Source organism: Rhodotorula graminis (assembly GCF_001329695.1).
Source record: "Rhodotorula graminis WP1 unplaced genomic scaffold RHOBAscaffold_10, whole genome shotgun sequence".
In the NCBI taxonomy this organism is placed as follows: Eukaryota; Fungi; Basidiomycota; class Microbotryomycetes; order Sporidiobolales; family Sporidiobolaceae; genus Rhodotorula; species Rhodotorula graminis.
Window position 1 is genome coordinate 213019 of NW_017264937.1, and position 16868 is coordinate 229886.

General features: G+C 67.7%; 6 protein-coding genes across 6 annotated transcripts in view; 4 read left to right on the top strand and 2 right to left on the bottom strand.

Annotated features, from left to right (window-relative positions):
- Nucleotides 1-193: 193 nt before the first annotated feature.
- On the top strand, nucleotides 194-1218 carry RHOBADRAFT_54754 (uncharacterized protein; the record flags this gene model as incomplete). The annotated part of the gene is made up of 4 exons (XM_018417481.1): nucleotides 194-457; nucleotides 527-597; nucleotides 666-969; nucleotides 1057-1218. The coding sequence occupies 4 exons, from the start codon at nucleotides 194-196 to the stop codon at nucleotides 1216-1218; spliced, it is 801 nt and encodes a 266-aa protein (XP_018269591.1).
- Nucleotides 1219-1646: 428 nt separating this feature from the next.
- On the top strand, nucleotides 1647-2809 carry RHOBADRAFT_45504 (uncharacterized protein; the record flags this gene model as incomplete). Its single annotated transcript, XM_018414621.1, has 7 exons — nucleotides 1647-1779; nucleotides 1854-1862; nucleotides 1930-2027; nucleotides 2098-2251; nucleotides 2331-2570; nucleotides 2632-2703; nucleotides 2775-2809. The coding sequence occupies 7 exons, from the start codon at nucleotides 1647-1649 to the stop codon at nucleotides 2807-2809; spliced, it is 741 nt and encodes a 246-aa protein (XP_018269592.1).
- Nucleotides 2810-4550: 1741 nt separating this feature from the next.
- RHOBADRAFT_45505 (uncharacterized protein) lies at nucleotides 4551-5848 on the bottom strand (the record flags this gene model as incomplete). The annotated part of the gene is made up of 4 exons (XM_018414622.1): nucleotides 4551-4840; nucleotides 4920-5015; nucleotides 5102-5206; nucleotides 5275-5848. 4 exons carry the CDS (start codon nucleotides 5846-5848, stop codon nucleotides 4551-4553), a joined length of 1065 nt encoding a protein of 354 aa, XP_018269593.1.
- Nucleotides 5849-6791: 943 nt separating this feature from the next.
- On the top strand, nucleotides 6792-8931 carry RHOBADRAFT_38109 (uncharacterized protein; the record flags this gene model as incomplete). Its single annotated transcript, XM_018413495.1, has 8 exons — nucleotides 6792-6906; nucleotides 6987-7303; nucleotides 7387-7494; nucleotides 7612-7761; nucleotides 7847-7945; nucleotides 8025-8224; nucleotides 8293-8602; nucleotides 8698-8931. The coding sequence occupies 8 exons, from the start codon at nucleotides 6792-6794 to the stop codon at nucleotides 8929-8931; spliced, it is 1533 nt and encodes a 510-aa protein (XP_018269594.1).
- A 3569-nt stretch (nucleotides 8932-12500) lies between these two features.
- On the bottom strand, nucleotides 12501-13420 carry RHOBADRAFT_38111 (uncharacterized protein; the record flags this gene model as incomplete). Its single annotated transcript, XM_018413496.1, has 4 exons — nucleotides 12501-12773; nucleotides 12858-13049; nucleotides 13132-13240; nucleotides 13302-13420. The coding sequence occupies 4 exons, from the start codon at nucleotides 13418-13420 to the stop codon at nucleotides 12501-12503; spliced, it is 693 nt and encodes a 230-aa protein (XP_018269595.1).
- Nucleotides 13421-16425: 3005 nt separating this feature from the next.
- RHOBADRAFT_66717 (uncharacterized protein) overlaps nucleotides 16426-16868 on the top strand; it is a 2376-nt gene continuing 1933 nt past the window's right edge. The window contains exon 1 of the mRNA XM_018419055.1: nucleotides 16426-16542. Coding sequence (XP_018269596.1) covers nucleotides 16466-16542 — 77 coding nt within the window. The 5' untranslated portion in view covers nucleotides 16426-16465. The remainder of the gene's footprint in view (nucleotides 16543-16868) is intronic.

Genomic DNA, 16868 nt, shown 5'->3' on the forward strand with positions numbered 1-16868 from the left:
AGATGGTCGACGAGGCGTGGCTCACGCTCTCGCTCTCGGTCCCACGCAGCAGAGCACCGGCTCGCACACTCTGTGCACCACCGACTCGCACTCGCGCCCGCCACCGCCCCCCTCAACCCGCACCCTCGCCCGCTCCCCCCTTCCCCTCGTCCCCCCCTCCTCCTCCCCCTCCTCCCGCTCCCCGACCGCCGCCATGGCCCAGTGGTCCCCTGCCCAGCACGCCCACCAGCACCTCGCTCCTCACCCCCACCCACACCCGCAACTCGGCGGCAAGGGCCTCCCGCCTCAGGTCTCGGCACCGGCCTACCTCCCGCACCACCCCTCGTCCCCAGCTCCGTCCTCCTCAGCCAGCAGCTCGCGCTACGGCACCCTCGGGCCTCCACCCGACTTGACAGAGCGCTTCAGGGTCAAGCACAAGTACCTCGCGTACCAGAAACGCTGGCACAAGGGCCTCGACGTCCGTCTCCTCCTCCTCTCCCTCGCCCTCTCCTTGCACCTGCACTGACCACGTCGCCCCGTCAAACAGCTGCGCAAGGACCTCGAGCTCGAACTCGCAGAAAAGGAGGCAAAGGTCCAAGCCCTCCAGGACGAGGTCGAGTGCGTCCTCCTACCCTCTTGCCCTCCCCCTCGACGTCCTCGACACTGACGCCTCTCGCCGCCCGCAGCCTCATCATCGACCAGATCCACGACTCGGACTACGCCCACCTCGTCCCGGCTCGCGACGACCTCTTCTCGGACGACGACGACGACGGCGAGCAGGACCTCGACGACGACGAGGAGGAGGGGGCAGCAGAGGGAGACGGTGACGACGAGCCGCACGTCAAGGACGAGGACGACGAGGACGGCGAGGGCGCGTCGCGTGCGAGGGCGAGGGCAAGGGCCGGCAAGAAGCGCAGCCTCGAGGACGACGAGGCGCGCAGGAGGTCCGAGATCGAGGCAAAGTACAGCATCGACGGCTCGAGGCAGAACGTGCGTCCTCCTCTCTCTTCCCTCTTCCTCCGTGAACCTCGGACGCACCGGCAGGACGACGCACTCACGCTCCTCCTCCTTCCGCAGGTCACTCGCGCCGAGCCCGCCCTGGAACCCGCACCCGCACCCGCACCCGCACCCGCGCCCGCGCCCACGCCCGCACACGCCGACGGCCCTGCGCCCAAGCGCCTCAAGCTCACGTTTGGCAGCGGCGCAGGAGGAGCGGGCGCGAGCGCGTCGCTCGCGTGAGCTCGTCGAGCCAGGCGGGACTGCGAGGGAGCGGTCGAGGAGGAGGAGCTTGATCTGTTCGTCGTCGGCGTCGTCGTGCGCCCTTGTTGTCACTAGTATACGATTCTCTCTCGCTCGAGGCCGTGGCGAGAGAGACTCTTGCCCGCTTTCGTCTCGATCGCTCTAGAGGCTCGAGCGTCGCCGGTCGGTCCTCCTTCGCAACGCTCGCCGGCGGTTCCTCGGCGTTCGTGCATTAAACGTTCGTGTCTCCTGTCGTCGTCGACGGACACGCGTCGACGCTCCGCAGCAGTACCGGGCCGGATGATCGGGCCCCTGTCCGTCGTCCGCCCCTCTCCTCTCGTCGTCTCGCTCTTTTTCTTTCGCTCGTCCTCGCGAGCTTGCTCTCGTCCTTCTGCATCTCCGGCTCGGCTCTCGAGCGAGCATTCGACATGCCTCAAGCCCCGGCACACGCTGCATTCCCGCTCTACCGACCAGCGCGCGCGGGCGACCCGGAGGACGTGCGCCAGCAGTTTGCGCAGTGGCAGTGCGAGCTTGAGAGGTGCTCGGGCGAGGTGGCAACGAGTACGTCCCTTCTCTCTACTCTTCCTTTCGGTCGAGCGCGACGTGGGGCCGTGCGCTGACCTCTCTTCCCGCAGACGAGCAGGGTAAGCTCCTCCTCCCGCTCTCGCAGCCCTCGCCGTCGATGACTCACTGACTCTGCTTCTTCGACAGCCGAGGAGGAGCGTAGAGGCATCATGTTACTCGCGGCACGGTGCCTCGCCGGCCTCGAGACGGGCCTCGTCGGGCGGGATCTCGCGGCCGAGCCAACTGTGCGTCCCTCTCCTCTTCCCTTCCTCGCCCCTCGCTCGCTCGACCTTACCCTTCCTTGCTGCCTCGCAGCACGAGGCCAAGCTTCACGTACTCCACGCGGCCGAGGCCGAGGCGCAGACGGCCCTTGCTCGTCTTGCGGCCGAGCTCGCGCAAGTGCACGGACCGCGTGCAGAGCTGCGCGACCGTCTCAGCTCGACTCGGCGGCTCCCCCTGCGCCGCTCAGGTGCGTCGACCTTCCTCTCGTCTCTCCCTATGCCACTGTGTGGGCGGCGCAGGACGCACTGACCGCCCCTCGCGCGCAGACTCGACCAAATTCTGGAGCCTCGAGTCGCACATCGGGAACCTCCTCGCGCAGCAGTTCTACGCCAAGCTCCTCGTCAAGCACTACGACCTCCTGCGCGACCTGTGCGACCACGCCGAGGCGGCTGCGTCGAGGCCGTCGTCGTCAAGTGGTCGTTCGACCCGCCCGCCGTCGTTCGAGGACGAGCCGAGCAATCCGGCGCCGCCGTACCAGCGTGACGCGTCCGCGCGAGCGAGCACGAGTACGTAGTTCTCATTCTCTCGTCGACGTTCCGGAACTGACGAGCTGGGAGCGCGCCGCAGGTCGCAGGTCGTCGGCGTCGTCCTCAAGCCGCGGCGTCCGGTCGAGCGCTCGGCGCAGCATGCACAGTCTCGGTCCGTCTCCCTCTTTCCTCTCTCTATAGATCTCGCGGCCTGACTAACCGAGTGCGAGCGCTCTCACGCAGGCGCGTCCTCGGCGTACTGGCCTCGTCGTCGGTGATCGGCGTCGATGCGCCACTAGCTCCCTCGCGGCGTACTCGAGCTCTCTTAGACCTTCCACCCCATCATACACGATTTAGACTGCTGCAATATCGAGTCCGTCAGGTTCTGGCGCCCCTGTGAGAGACGAGAGATGCATCGAGAGCGGTTTGGGAAGGTCGCCGAGCGACGCTCGGTGCTACCAGAACTGGTCTGTGACGAACGGTCCATCGTCGAGTGCTCGCCTCGATGGGTCGATCCCGCCTTGCACCGTCGAGAGAGAGCGAGGTGTACAGCGAGAAATCGAGTCCCTCCCCCTGGACCTCGTCGTGAGCGCAGAGTCGACATGTATTTCCCACAGACCTCGTCACGGCTTCTCTCGCTCCGCGCCCACTCGTAACCACACGAACGGTGACCGCAAGAGAGAATGAGCCGGTAGGACGAGCTACTGTCGCCCCTGCTCGTCCGACTTGAGGAGGCGGGCGAGCGGAGCAGCTCACGCTCTACAAGACAAAGTGGCTCGGGAAACGCGCTCGATTGCATCGCAGACACGTCCTCGTCCGACCCTGCACAAGCAGAACACCGTAACCCTGCTAGATCAAGAGCTAGCGTTTGAGCAAGGGTGCGCAGGATCCCCCTGTCTCGAGTAGGTGGCCGGGCGCACGGGCGCTCCGCAGGGGTGCGCACCGTGCGAGCGACTCACCACAGTGCGCCCGCTGCCCTCAGGGGCACGTGAGGGCGGGCGCGGCCTCGTAAAGACCCGTCCGCGACGGCTCGACTCGCTGAGCCGTCGGGACGAGTGCGACGACGAACAAGAGCTCTGAGCGGGTCTGGGACTCTCAAGGGACGATGAAAGCTTTCGGAAAGTGAAAGGCGCCGTCGCGCGGCGCAGGAAGGACGCGAAAGGAAGCTCTCGGGGCCGAGAAGGGGGAGGTGCCATCGAGGGCGCGACTAACCTGCGGCACGAGGTCGAGAGGGTCAGTGCGCGGCTCGGCGAGGAGCCTAGACCTATGTGAAGGTCCTGCAGGGAAGACAGAGAGTGCGTGGGACGTACAAAGGACAACATGAGCCGCCTCGAGGTCGAGAGCCCGCCTCGCGTCGTCCAGAAGACCGCCCTGCTCGCCTTGCGCAGCCGTTTCGCCTGTGAGCTGACCGAGTCAGTCCATCAAGACCCCTGCACCGCGTGGCGAGGTAGCAGAGGGGGCGAGGGGAGAGGGAGAGGGGGGCCAAACACGGGGAGGCGGGGAGGCGGTGGACGCACCAGTCGCCCACAGCCCACGCAGCGCGGCCGCCTGGCCCAGTAGTCTCCTTGATGCTGCCATAGTCCTCGACGACGATGCCCACAGGCCCATGAACCGTTGCCACCAGTCGAGAGAGGTCGGACGACGCGAGTTGCTGATGAAGATGCGACGCGCCCTGCGCCGTCGACGAGCGCTCGCGGCGGTGCGCGTGTAGCTCGAGGGTGTTGCCGAGGTATGTAGGTCACAGGCGAGCCGATTCGAGTGAGCCCAGCCGTGAGGGTCGAGTGGTTGAGGGAGACAAGCACCGACACCACCGTCGCGTCAAGTCGTGCTGCACTTGGGACGGCTCAGGCTCGCTCATCGAGCCTTTTTCGAGGACCGCAGAGCAAGGAAAGCCCGTGCAGAGTGTGCTGATGCTCTCGTGGAGTCGCGAGCGGACGCGGCGTACGACAAAAGAGCTCGAGATACAGAACTGAAGAGACGAACCGCACTAGATCCTGAAGAGCAGGTGCCTCGCGCCTCTCACGCACCGACGCCGACCCCCCTCGCACCCCTGACGCCCGCTCCGCCCTCGGCGTCGTCCCTCTCGCGCTCGCCCTCCCTCGCCTCGCGCTCGCGGACCCTCCTGCGCTCCCTCTCGCGCTCGGCCTCTGCGCCGCCCGCGCCGAGCACCTTCTCGACCTTGACCTCGGCGACGACGGCGGCGCGGAGGGCGCGCACGAAGCGGTACAGGTCGCGCGACGTGTTGAGGTGGGCGAGGAGCGGGGCCGAGAGCGAGGGAGGGAGGAGCGAGGCGGGCGTTGGCGAGGAGACTGCGCAGGCAGAGAGGGGCTCGTCAGTTCCCGGAAAAGTGACGAGAAGGTCGATAGAGAGGGGAGAGAGGGGGCGCACGAGCGTAGGTAGGCTGCGACACGTCGAGGTCGAACGAGAAGGTGCGCGCGTGCGACGCCGGGTCGATGTGCTGGAACTTGAACTGGATGACGTCGGCTGCGAGCGAAGAGGTGCACGTTCGCGCCCGAGTCAGTACGGGGACCGAGGGGGAGTGGACGCAGAGAGGAGAGAAGAGGACGCACGAGCACGGCCGCGAATCTTGAGGCCGAGCTTGTGCTCGAAGAAGGCGAGCTCGGGGCCGTTGCGCGACACCTGCTGCGAGAAGGCTGCACGCTGCTTGTCCTTGACTGCGGGCGACGAGGTTTGGGTGAGTGGGCGAGGGCAGGAGAGAGGCAGAGAGAGAGGGGGGACGCACGCTCTCTCCTCGCGGCGAGCTTGGCGAGGACCTCCTTGACCTCGGCCTGGGCCGTCTCGACCTGGACGGCGAGGGCCCTACCGCGCGCCGTGACGTCGCCCTCGAGCTCCCTCGCGCGGTCGAGCTCGTCCTTCTCGCGCTGGACGGTGCGGACCATGTCCTTGGCGGCGTCGCCGAGCTCGCGCGTCATCTTGTCGAGGCGGCGCTTCTCTGCCGACATTTCCTCGAGGGCCTCGAGGACGGCCTTGCGCTGGTGGGCGAGGCTGGCGCCGAGGAGGTGGCACGCCGTGTCGACGGCATCGCGGTCGGCGTCCATGACGAGTCGCAGGTCGTCGTCGTCGGCGTAGGGGCGGTCCGGGTAGGCGCGGCTGTTGATCGGGGCGAGAGGGGCGAGGACGGGGGCCTGGGCCTGCTGCTGCTGCAGCAAGGCCGAGGGCTGCTGGTGGGCGAACGAGGCGCGGGACGAGGGGGTGCTCGGGTTGAGGAGGCGGCGGGCCGAGCGAGGGGTGCCGGTCGAGGTGTAGGTGCCGCGCGGGGTGGAAGGGAGGCCGCTGGGCCCTGCGGATGCGGCCATGGACGAGCGAGGGGCGAATGCGGTGCTCATCAGTCCAGGTCGGGTGGGAGGTGGTTGACGAGGAGGAGGAAGTGAATGGGGCGGGCCGGTTCAAAGGTGGGTGGGCTGGTCGGGGCGCGGGTGAGGCTGCGGTGGTGCGTCTGCAGCTGTGCGTGACGGTGCCGTGGTCGAGAGGGAGACAAGCGAGAGGTTGAGCGAGGTGACCCGCGTCGAGTCGCGCGCGAGCCGGCCTCTCGCTCGCTCTGAGGACTGGGTGGCTGGATGGACCTGCAAGCAGTGCTACAGAGAGAACAGGCGACCCGTCAAAGACCTGCCCAGAGAGCTGCGAGGGAGCGACGGCGGCTCACTCAACTGTGGCCGAGCCTCCCCCTTCTCTCCTCTCGCTCCTCCCCCCCACTCTCTGCGCCAGAGCTCTCATTGCCTGCGACCCAGTGACCTCTCGACCCTCGGGACCATGGCTCACCGCAACCCGCCACCGCTCTTCTCCCACTCGCCCGCTCCCCCTCCTCCTCCTCCTCCCCTCATCGCCGCCCACGCTCCCCCTCCTCCTCCGCACTCGGCAGGCCACAACAAGGAGAACCCGCACCACCACTACACCCACCACGCCATGCCCCTCGTCGCACCCGCCCCACCTTCCCCCGCCCTCTCGTCCCACTCGCACTCGTCCTCGTCGCACCACTCGACCCACCACCACCACCGTCCGCCCGCCTCGCCGACCAAGGCCGCACCGACTACGGCCGTCAACCACTACGTGCGGCCCCTCGGCGGGTCCGGCATCGCCCACGGCGGCGGCACCGCCTTCTCGCACCGCCCGCCGACCGCCGCCGCCGCCGAGCCCACCATGACGCAGCTCCTCGCGACCCAGGGCACCGCCCTCGGTCACTATGCCTCGCCGAGACCGCTCCCGCACCACCACCAGCAGACCCAGTCGGGCGACGCCACCATGGCCAATGCGACCGGCGTCCTCAGCTGGCGCAAGGGCCAGGGCTTCAAGGAGTGGGAGAAGGTCAAACTCGCGTCGCCCGAGGTCAAGCGCAAGGCCGACGTCGCCCAGCTGTGTGCGTCCCCTTCCCCCTCGTCTCGTGGTCGCGCCGTCGAGGCGCCGGTACTGACTGCGCTCGCCCCGCCCCGCCCGCAGTCTTCTACGACCACTACTTCGACCTTTTGACGTACCTCTCGTCGCGCAAGGCCCGCCTCTCGTCCTTCCAGCAGTCGGTCGCCGCACGCCCCTCGCTCACCCAGCCCGAGGTCCACGCCGAGTGGGCGTCGTACACGGGCCGCGAGCGCGTCGTCCTGCGCAAGCGCCGCACCAAGCTCAAGCTCGCCCAGTTCCACATCGTGACCCAGGTCGGCCAGGGCGGCTACGGCGAGGTGTTCCTCGCGCGCCACAAGGAGACGAACCAGGTCGTCGCGCTCAAAAAGATGAAGAAGCGCACGCTCGCCAAGATGGACGAGGTGCGTCCCCTCTCTCTGCTTCGGCGCCTCTCGCTCCCCTCGCGCGAACCGGTCACTGATTACAGCCGGTGCTTGACGGACAGATCCGGCACGTCCTCATCGAGCGCGACATCCTCGCGTCGACGTCGTCGCCCTGGCTCGTCCGCCTCCTGTACGCGTTCCAGGACCCGGAGCACGTCTTCCTCGCCATGGTCAGTCGGCGCTCTCGTTCTCTCACTCGACCGAGTATGTTGTCGTCTCGAGGCGATGGCGTGCCCGGTGTTGACGGTAGCGGCCGCGACTGACGACCCTTCCCTCCCGCCTCGCAGGACTTTATCGCCGGCGGCGACTTCCGCACGCTCTTGAACAACTCGGGCGTCCTCAAGGAGGAGCACGCGCGGTTCTACATCTCGGAGATGTTCTCTGCCGTCGCAGAGCTGCACAAGCTCGGCTACATCCACCGCGACCTGAAGCCCGAGGTGCGTCGCACGGACCGCCTCGCGAGCGGCAGCTTGCGCTCCGGCCGCAGGCTCAGTCGCTCACGTCCTTTGTCATTGCGCGCAGAACTTCCTCATCGACACGACGGGCCACATCAAGCTCACCGACTTTGGGCTCGCGGCCGGCGCGCTGAACCCGGGCAAGATCGAGCACCTCAAGGACAAGGTCCGTCTGCCTCTCGCCGCCCTATCTCTCTCTCTCTCTTCGTCATGACATCCTCTCTGACTCGGCCTTGCGCACGCAGCTCGACTCGGTCGCCGACTCGCCCCTCATCCTGCGCTCGACGATCGAGATGAAGTCGCTGTACAAGTCGATCCGCATGGCCGACGCGCGCTACGCCGACTCGGTCGTCGGCTCGCCCGACTACATGGCCATCGAGACGCTGCGCGGGCAGAGCTACAGCTACTCGGTCGACTACTGGAGCCTCGGGTGCATCCTCTTCGAGTGCGTCTCTCCCTCTTTATCTCTCCCTTTGTCAGCCCCGAGATTAACCTTTGCCCTCGCCGCGACAGGTTCCTCGCCGGCTTCCCTCCCTTCTCGGGCGCGTCGCCCGACGAGACGTGGCTCAACCTCAAGAACTGGCAGCGCGTCCTGCGGCGCCCCGAGTACACGCGCCCCGAGGACCTCATCTTCAACCTGTCGGACCTCGGGTGGGACGCCATCACGCGCCTCATTGCGCCAAAGGAGTCGCGCCTGAGCTCGATGGACGACGTCAAGCACCACGGCTTCTTTGCCGGCGTCGACTGGGACGGCCTCAGGGACCGCAAGGCGCCGTTCATCCCGGCGCTCGACTCGGAGATCGACGCCGGCTACTTTGACGACGTGCGTCCTCGTCTCTCCTTCCCCTTCTCGTCGCGCACTCGACGACGCCGAGCCTGACCCTCTCTTCCTCTCTCTCTCTCGCGCCGCACCCGCAGTTCTCGTCCGAGGCCGACATGGCCAAGTACGCCGAGGTGCGCGACAAGCAGCGCGCCGTCGACGGCGTCGCCGAGCGCGCGCTCGACGCCAAGCTCGCGCGCGGCGTCTGGGTCGGCTTCACGTTCAAGGCCAAGAAGGAGGCCGACAAGGCGCTGCGCGAGCGCGAGCGCGCCGAGGGGCAGCAGCAGCAGAGGGAGGAGGACGAGGAGGAGCAGCTGTACACGCTGTTCTGAGCGCGACGAGGGAGTACGCCCGCCGTCGACTTGTACCACCACCACCATCACGCCTGCCGTCGTCGCATAATCCCGCCTCGACCGGCTTTCCCTTTCGACCTTTCCCCTCGCCCGTCTTTTGCCCTCCCCCATCTCGTTCGTATCTATCGCCTCGACACCCATCCACAGACACTACCCCCTCTCGCGCATCGTTCGCCTCGTCCCACCCTCGTTGTACCATTCCTAGCCTTTCTTTGCCTTCCCCTCGTTTTCCCCTTCTCGTTCGCGTCGTTCCACTCTCTCGTGCACCTCTCTGTCATGTGAATACGCTCTCTGCCCTCTCGGTGTGCCGATCTCGACTCGAGAGCAGCCTATCGCAGAGCGCGAGCGAGGAGGAGGTTCGACTTGAGAAGGTGGTTCTGGGTGGTGCTGTTCTAGCTCCTTGCAGTGCCTCTCGCTTCCGCCCGAAGGACTCGACTCGAGCTCAGTGACGTGCTCGACAGGTTTGCTTACGACTCGGAGAGAAAGAGTAGCAACTGAGAGAGAAACAGCACCAACTCTCGGTTTGAGAAGGCTAGCTTGGACCTCTCTCTAGCTCCTTTCACACAGTCTCTCCTTCCTTCTCTCGACTCGAAGTTGGTCAGTGCGAGCTCGGAGCAGCTCACGAGCCCCCGAGCTGGACTACTCTCGACTGAGAGTGAGAGGAACAGAGCGAGTCCGTCTCCTTGACAAGGTGGTTCCGGGTGCAGCTGCTCTAGCTCGTTGCAGTGCCTCTCGCTTTCGCCAAAGTGGCTCGACTCGAGCTCAGTGACGTGCTCGACAGGTTTGCTTGCGACTCAAAGAGAAAGAGTAGCAACTGAGAGAGAAACAGCACCAACTCTCGGTTTGAGAAGGCTAGCTTGGACCTCTCTCTAGCTCCTTTCACACAGTCTCTCCTGCCTTCTCTCGACTCGAAGTTGGTCAGTGCGAGCTCGGAGCAGCTCACGAGCCCCCGAGCTGGACTACTCTCGACTGAGAGTGAGAGGAACAGAGCGAGTCCGTCTCCTTGACAAGGTCAAGTTCCCTTCGAGCGTCGAGGGGGGCCGAGCGCTCGTGAGAGATGCGGCAAAACGGTCGTGGCATGACAGAGAGCGAGCCGCTAAGGAGAGCACTGCAAGAAGAATACACAAGCCCTCGTCCCTCGCTCAACGCTCGACCGATCCCCCCTCGTCGCGCTCGTCCTCAAACCTGCTCCCCCTCGCACCGACCCACTCGCCCTGCAGCACGCGCTCGCGCCGCCCGTCGCTGCTGTAGATGCTGATCGTGCTGGTCCCACCTCCTCCCCTCCTCAAGCTGCTGTCTCTCGACGCCGCCGAGCCCTCGCGCTCGAGCTCGCGCCTGAGCTGCGCGTTCTCGTCGACGAGCGAGCCCGCGTACTCGACGAGCTCGTCGACCTGCCGGCGCAGCGCGGAGACCTCGTCGACGTGCGCGTCGCGCTCGTCGTGCAGCGCACGGACCTCGAGGCGCAGGGCGCCGACCTCGTCGTCGTGCTCGGCCATCTCGTCGGCGAGCTGCGTGTGCAGGGCCCGGTTGGCGGCGCGCAGCTGCGACACGCGGTGCTCGTACTCGGGCGGCGGGACGGGCGACGACGAGGAGGAGCGGCGCGACGGCGTCGAGGTGCGGGCCGGCGCGGTGAGGGCGTGCGACGGGTGGAGCGACATCGGGCGCGGCGGGACCTGGATCGACAGCGACGGGTTGCGGCGAGGCCCAGTCTTGGTCTTGCTCGAGGTGAGGGGCTCGTCGACGAGCGGCGCGGGCTCGTCGTGAGCGTCGACGCCGACGAGCTTGACGATCGGGACGCTGCTCGGCCGGCCTGCGGGAGCCGACGAGCGCCACGCCGACTTGACGTGCTCGTTGACCGGTGGCGGCGACGACGCCTTGTCGTTCTCGAGCGCCGAGCGCGCTCTCGCCGACGGCGCGTTCTCGGGACCGCCGACCGTGTGCGGGACCCGCAGCGAGCTCGAGCGCGGCTGCGTCGGCCTCGACGGCTCGCTCTTCTGCGGCGGCGACGAGTCCTGGTAGATCGTCATGGTCATGCCCGAACGCTTCGCCGCCGCCTCGGACGCCCGGGGTCCCGCCTCGAGGGCGCGAAGACGTGGCGAGCACGGCGCCGACGCGCCGAGCGCGAGGAGCTCGCCGAACTCTGCGAGCTCGGGCGAGAGGATGGGCGAGAGCGGCTGGTACTCGTGCAGGGCGCGCGACAGGTTGGACAGGGCGGGCGAGCGCTTGAGATGGCTCGAGGTCGAGGTGCGGGTCGACGGCGCGATGCTCGGCTGGCGCTGGCGGCTCGTCGGCGTCGACGTGCGCGGCGCCGCAAAGGCCGTCGACTGGCGCTTGACGAGCTTGTGCGGGTGGCGCTGCGTCGGCGAGACCATGCCCGTCGTCGGCGACGGCGTCGGCTGCGGGCTGACGAGCTCGAAGCTGATCGGGCTCGACGACGCCGACGGCGCCGCGTCCTTGAGCAGCGACGTGCGCTTCGAGCCTCCTGCGTTAAAGAGGCTGCGCAGGCGCTGATGCATCGACGGCCGAGGGCGGACGCCGCGGGCCTCGTTCGACGGCGCCGACGCCGATACCGCGCCAGTCGCGGTCGCCGTCGAGTCGTGCGACGGGCGCGATGCGGCGAGGAACGCCGGGTCGATGCGGATGCCCGTCGGCGTGGCCGGGAGCGAGTGCGAGCCGCCCGAGCCGGACGACTTGCCCGTCGAGGAGCGCTCGACGCTCGGACGCGTCGGCGCGGCGAGGCGGTACGGCGACGGCGACGTCGCACGCGTGCCGAACGACTCGATCTGGGGCGGCGCCGAGGTGGGCACGTCGAGGCGGTGCGAGGTCGGGAGCGGCAGGGTCGAGCTGACCGGCGAAGGAGGAGGGCCGAGGTACGAAGGGAACGTGTAGTCGCGATTGATCGCCTCGTACGACGCCCGCGACGCCATCGACTCGTGCGACCCGACGCAGCCGTCTGCGGACGAGCGCAGCTGGACGAGGACGCCCTGGGCGCGCCCAAAGTGCTGGCGATGCGCCGTCTGGGCCGTCTCGCTCGCCCTGACGACGACGGGCGCCGGCGGGAGCGGGAACACGACAAACTCGGGCGCTGAGACGGAACGCGTGTGCCCAGACGAGGCGTCGTCGAAGGCGGAGGCGAGAATGGACAAGTAGTCGACGTGCTGCGGCGGCAGCGGCGCCTGCTCGACGGGGCGAGGGTGGCGGAACCCGAGGAGGACCGAGTAGAAGTGCTGCGCCAACCTGCGTCACAGGGTGTCGACCGAGTCAGTCTTTGTGTTCCCCGAGCGGGAGGATGAGACGCTGAGAGCGGGCTCACCCGTTCGAGCGCACGAGCCACTCTGCCTCCTCGACCGAGTCGGCCTGCAGCACGATCTTGAGGCTCGCGAGGACCGTCGCGTCGAGCTTCTTGCCGGACGAGGGTGGCGAACCGAGAGCAGGTGCTGGCGGATACAGGGCGGCGAGGCTGAGAGGGCCGGGCGAGTACGGGTTCGGGTGCAGGAAACGGTGTGCGGCGACGTCGACAATCTGTAAACCGAGGGGCGCTCTTATCGTCAGGTCACCGCACGAGACGCGAGGGGTGCGGACGAGGAGAGTGACAGGGGACGCACCGTGTAGCGCTTGGCCGGGTCGACGACGAGGCAGTGCGAGATGAGGTCGCTCGCGGCGGACGGCACGTCCGGGTGGTCCTCGTACACGCCCGAGCGGATCCTGGCGAACAGGGCCGGGTTGTTGTCGTCGTCAAAGGGCAAGACGCCGGCGAACATGGCGTACAGGACGACGCCGGCCGACCACACGTCGGCGAGCGCGCCGTCGTACGGGAGGCCCTGCGCACGGTCGACGAGCGTCAGTCACCCATGCGTGCATTTGCGACGATCGTCTGCTCGACGGAGCGAGAGGGACAGGCTCACAGAGACGATCTCGGGCGCGGCGTAGTGCGGGCTGCCGCAGCTCGTCTTGAGGAGCGTGTCCTCGGGCTGGAACGACGCGAGGCCCATGTCGGCGATCTTGAGCGTGAGCTCGTCGTGCTCGTCGCGGCACAGGAGCAGGTTCTCGGGCTTCAGGTCGCGGTGGGCGATGCGGAACCGGTTCAGGTGCGTGAGCTGCGGGACCGGGCGCGAGAACGGGTCAGTCTCGCGAGGCGGCGATCGCGAGCGCAGATACGCTAAGAGAAAGTGGACGCACAGCGCTGACGAGCTCGAGGAAGAGCTTCTGCACCTCGCACGGCTCGAGGAAGTGCTCAGCGACGTAGTCGAACAGGGCGCCGAGGCTGCAGTACTCGGTGATGAGGAAGCTGCGGACGGTCTCGCCGGTCAGTATGTTCATCACGAGAAGGGTGGAAGAAGGTGACGCACAAGTGTGAGGGCGTCTCGAACACGTCGTAGAGCTGGATGAAGTGCGGGTGCGGTGCGATGAGCTTGAGCAGGCTGATCTCGCGAGCCGCATGCGCGCCGTGCTGCACATTGGACGACATACGTCAGAGAACGTCGAGCGGGCGGGAGGAAGGGAGAGAGAGGCGAGGGCGCACCTTGTGGCCGTCGGGAACGCGCACGACCTTCTTGACGGCGGCGTACTGGCCCGACTTGACGCTCACGGCGAGCCGCACCGTCCCTGCACGAGTTGGTTGTCAGTGTCGGGGACCTAGTCGAGCGCAGAGAGGAAGAGAGCGATGGACGCACCGCCCGTTCCCCTCCCGAGGCTGTCCCCGATCCTCCACTCGCCGACCATCTTGAACGACAGCTCGCCGTGCTTGGCCCCGACCCTCTGCCGCGGCACCGTACTCCTCAGGGGCGCGCCGCGCTCGGCATCGCCGCGCTTGGGCGCCGAGAAGCGCCACCAGTCGTCCTCGGTTGGCTGACCGGCGACGAGCGACGCCGAGCTGGGCCCGGCGGGCGAGAGGGCCGCGGCAGAGTCGGGGCGGGCCGAGATGAAGGACGACTGAGGGCGCTGGCGGGCTTGGGCGGGGCTTGAGGGGCGCGTCGAGGTGGGAGGCTCGGGGGGAGATGAAGTCGGGACGAGGCGACCGTGAGCCGGTGAGGGCACGGGCTGCGGTGGGCGCAGGTCGACGCCGACATTGAGCGCCATGAGGATGCGCTCCGAGGAGTTGGACGCGAGCGAGTGACGAGGGGTGAGGTGGGCGGAGCGAGCGCTGCGAGGGAAGGAGGGGAAGAGGAGGTCCGACCATCTCGCGCCGAGCACAACGTCGCTGCTGCCGCATCTTGCTCGTGCAGGTGCTAGATCAGAAGCTGCGAGTCTCATGGGCGAACGAGGCCTCAAGAGGAGCGCAATGAAGTAGAGATCTGCTCGACGTCGAGGAAGGCGAGGTCAACCCTCTCGGCCTCGCCGGCGAGGAGGAAAGGAAGGAAAAGGAGGACGCACTGCAAGACGCTAATGTACAACGACACTGCAAGAGAGGAACCCGCGACCTCGTCACTGCCCTTGCCCGCTCGGCGGCATCCCCCAGTCGTCCAGCTCGCCGTCGCTCGACCCCTCTCCCTCGTCCCCCTCGCCGCCAAGCTCCTCCTGCCCGGCCTCGCCCTCGACGTCCGAGCTGCCGAGCACGAGCACGTCGGCCTTGCCCTTGTCCCGCTCGACTTTCCTCCTCTTGCCCCCTCCTCCCTCACCTCGCACCTTCTTCCCCTCGTCCTTCTCGCTCGCCGCCTTCTCGACCCCCCCTCTCACCCTCGGCGGGCTCCTGACATGCCCCGCACACTCCCACGTCGCGACGTGCGTGCTGCGCCGCTTGGTGCCCGTGCGCAGCTCGCGCCCGGGTGACACGTCGCCGCCGTGCGAGCGCTGCGCCGCCTGCGCCGCGAGCTGCGCGAGGAGGAGCGACGTCGCGCTCGCCGTCGTCGAGGAGGTGGCAGAGGTGGTGGCGGGACGCTTGCGCGGCGAGGGCGAGCGCGCGACGGGTGCGGCGGGGAGGAGCGACACGCTGCGAGGGGACGAGCCCGTCTGCGAGCGAGTGCGGGCGCGCGGTGTCGAGGGTGCGGCGGGAGGAACAGGAGGGAAGAACGAGGTCGACGAGGTGGATGGGCCGGCGATGGCAGGAGGGGATATTGACGACGAGGTCGAGGCGTCGGAAGGCGAGACGGACCCCGAGCGGCGGCGGCGGTAAAGATGGTATAGGCCGACTCTTGCGCCTGCGAAAGCTCGACGTCAATACGGAAAGAGTGAGAGGGGGTGCGAGGGCGCACCTCGTTGTAGACCGGTGCGGCAAACTGCGCCTCGGACACCCTCCTGCCCCTCCTCGCGCACTCGATGGCCCACTGCGGCGTGACGAGCTTGGTCCCGTCCTTGCGGTTCGACTCGAGGAACTTCTGCGCCTTGCTGCCCGACAGGTTCTCGCGGATAAAGACGTGCGTGCAGCGAGCCGAGGGGACCGTGCTGCGAGAAGGGAGGGAAGGGTCAGGTCGGGCTCGTCAAGGGCGAGAACGGCGTGCGGGAGGAGGACGTACACCATCTTTCCGCCTTGATGCTGAACAAGCTCGCGAAGCTGCATGTTGGTGATGTCGTCGCCTGCGTGACGAGGAGAGAGTCAGACTCGTCGTCGACGTGCTCGAGCTCCTTCGACGGGGCGAGAAAGAGGGGACGCACCCGTGTAGCCGCTGATGCATGCGATGACGCCCTTGAGCGTGTTGGTCTCGGCGCTGGCGGCCTGGACGGTGAGCTTGGCGTTGCGCGTCAGGTTCCACGAGCGGCCGGGCCCGCCGCCACCTTGATGGCCCGTCGAGCAGCTCTGCAGGAAGGTGTGCGTGGTCAGTGTGCGTTGTACCACTACCTGACTATCCAGCCGACGGTCGCACATGCGCAGTGCGCGCGGCGACTGCCGGCAGGACGGAGGAGGAGGACGAGGGGGACGGACCTGGACGTGCAAGGTGCGCTGGTACGCCGTGCTGTTGGTGATCGGGTTGTCCTCCTTGCCGAGGGTCTTGATCAAGGCGCGATTGGCCTCGCGCACGCCGCCCTGGATCTTGTTGAGGCTCGCCGACTCGGACGAGGCCTTTGGCGCGTCGGCGAGGGTCGCGTACGGGCGGGGCTTGCCCTCGGCGGGCTTGACCGAGGGTGCACGGGTGCCCGGGGCGGACGGGTCGGGCTTGGTCGGCTTGAGGTAGGCGTCCATGGTCGAGGTTGCGCGGGACGTCAGAGGCGGGCGCGTGCAGCACTACGCGAGGGACGCGCGGCCGTGGGGTTGCGCGCAGTGCACGAAGGCGACCTCGAGGGCGAGGCTCGATTGCGCGGCACAGCAGCAGCAGGCGTCGAGCTGGCGAACGAGGGAGGGGGACGAGGTTGAGGGAAGATGGCACCGAGCGAGAGGTCAACTCGGCCCACCTCTCGAGTCGGGGCTTTGACGGGCTGGTTGTGCTCAGAGTACTCTCACAAGTAGATCGAGCCAGACACTGGCACCCCACGAGGGCGAGAAGGCGAGGCTGCGGAGTGTTCGCCTCGTGGTCGTTTGCTCCGCCGAGCTCTCGTCTCGACTCTCGCTCCCAAGTCGTCCAGCTCGTCAACAGCAGTCATGGTGTCGCTCCGCCTCAACACTAGCCCGCGTGTGCCCTCCTTCAGTGGCCCCATGGCCCTCGCGACCGCTCTCCTGTGCGTCCCCCGCGCCGCGCTGGGTCCAGCGCTAGCTCGTGTCCATCTGGCTCTTGATGTTTAATAGCCTCGTCGCCGCCGGCGAGGCCCTCGAACCCCCTCGGCGTCGCTCTCGTCCTCGACGTGCTCGACCGGCACCGCCCAGTCTCCCGCCGTTGCGGCCGTAGTCGACGTCGGCCCAGTTGCGCACCCGGCAGTCGTGGACCCGGTCGACGACGCTCCGCCTCGGCGGGCAGGACGCGCAGCGGCGCATGGCCCGACGCTCGCGCCGCAAGAGCCGACAGGAGGACGGGGTGGCACATCGGGTGGACGGGCGGATCGTCTGC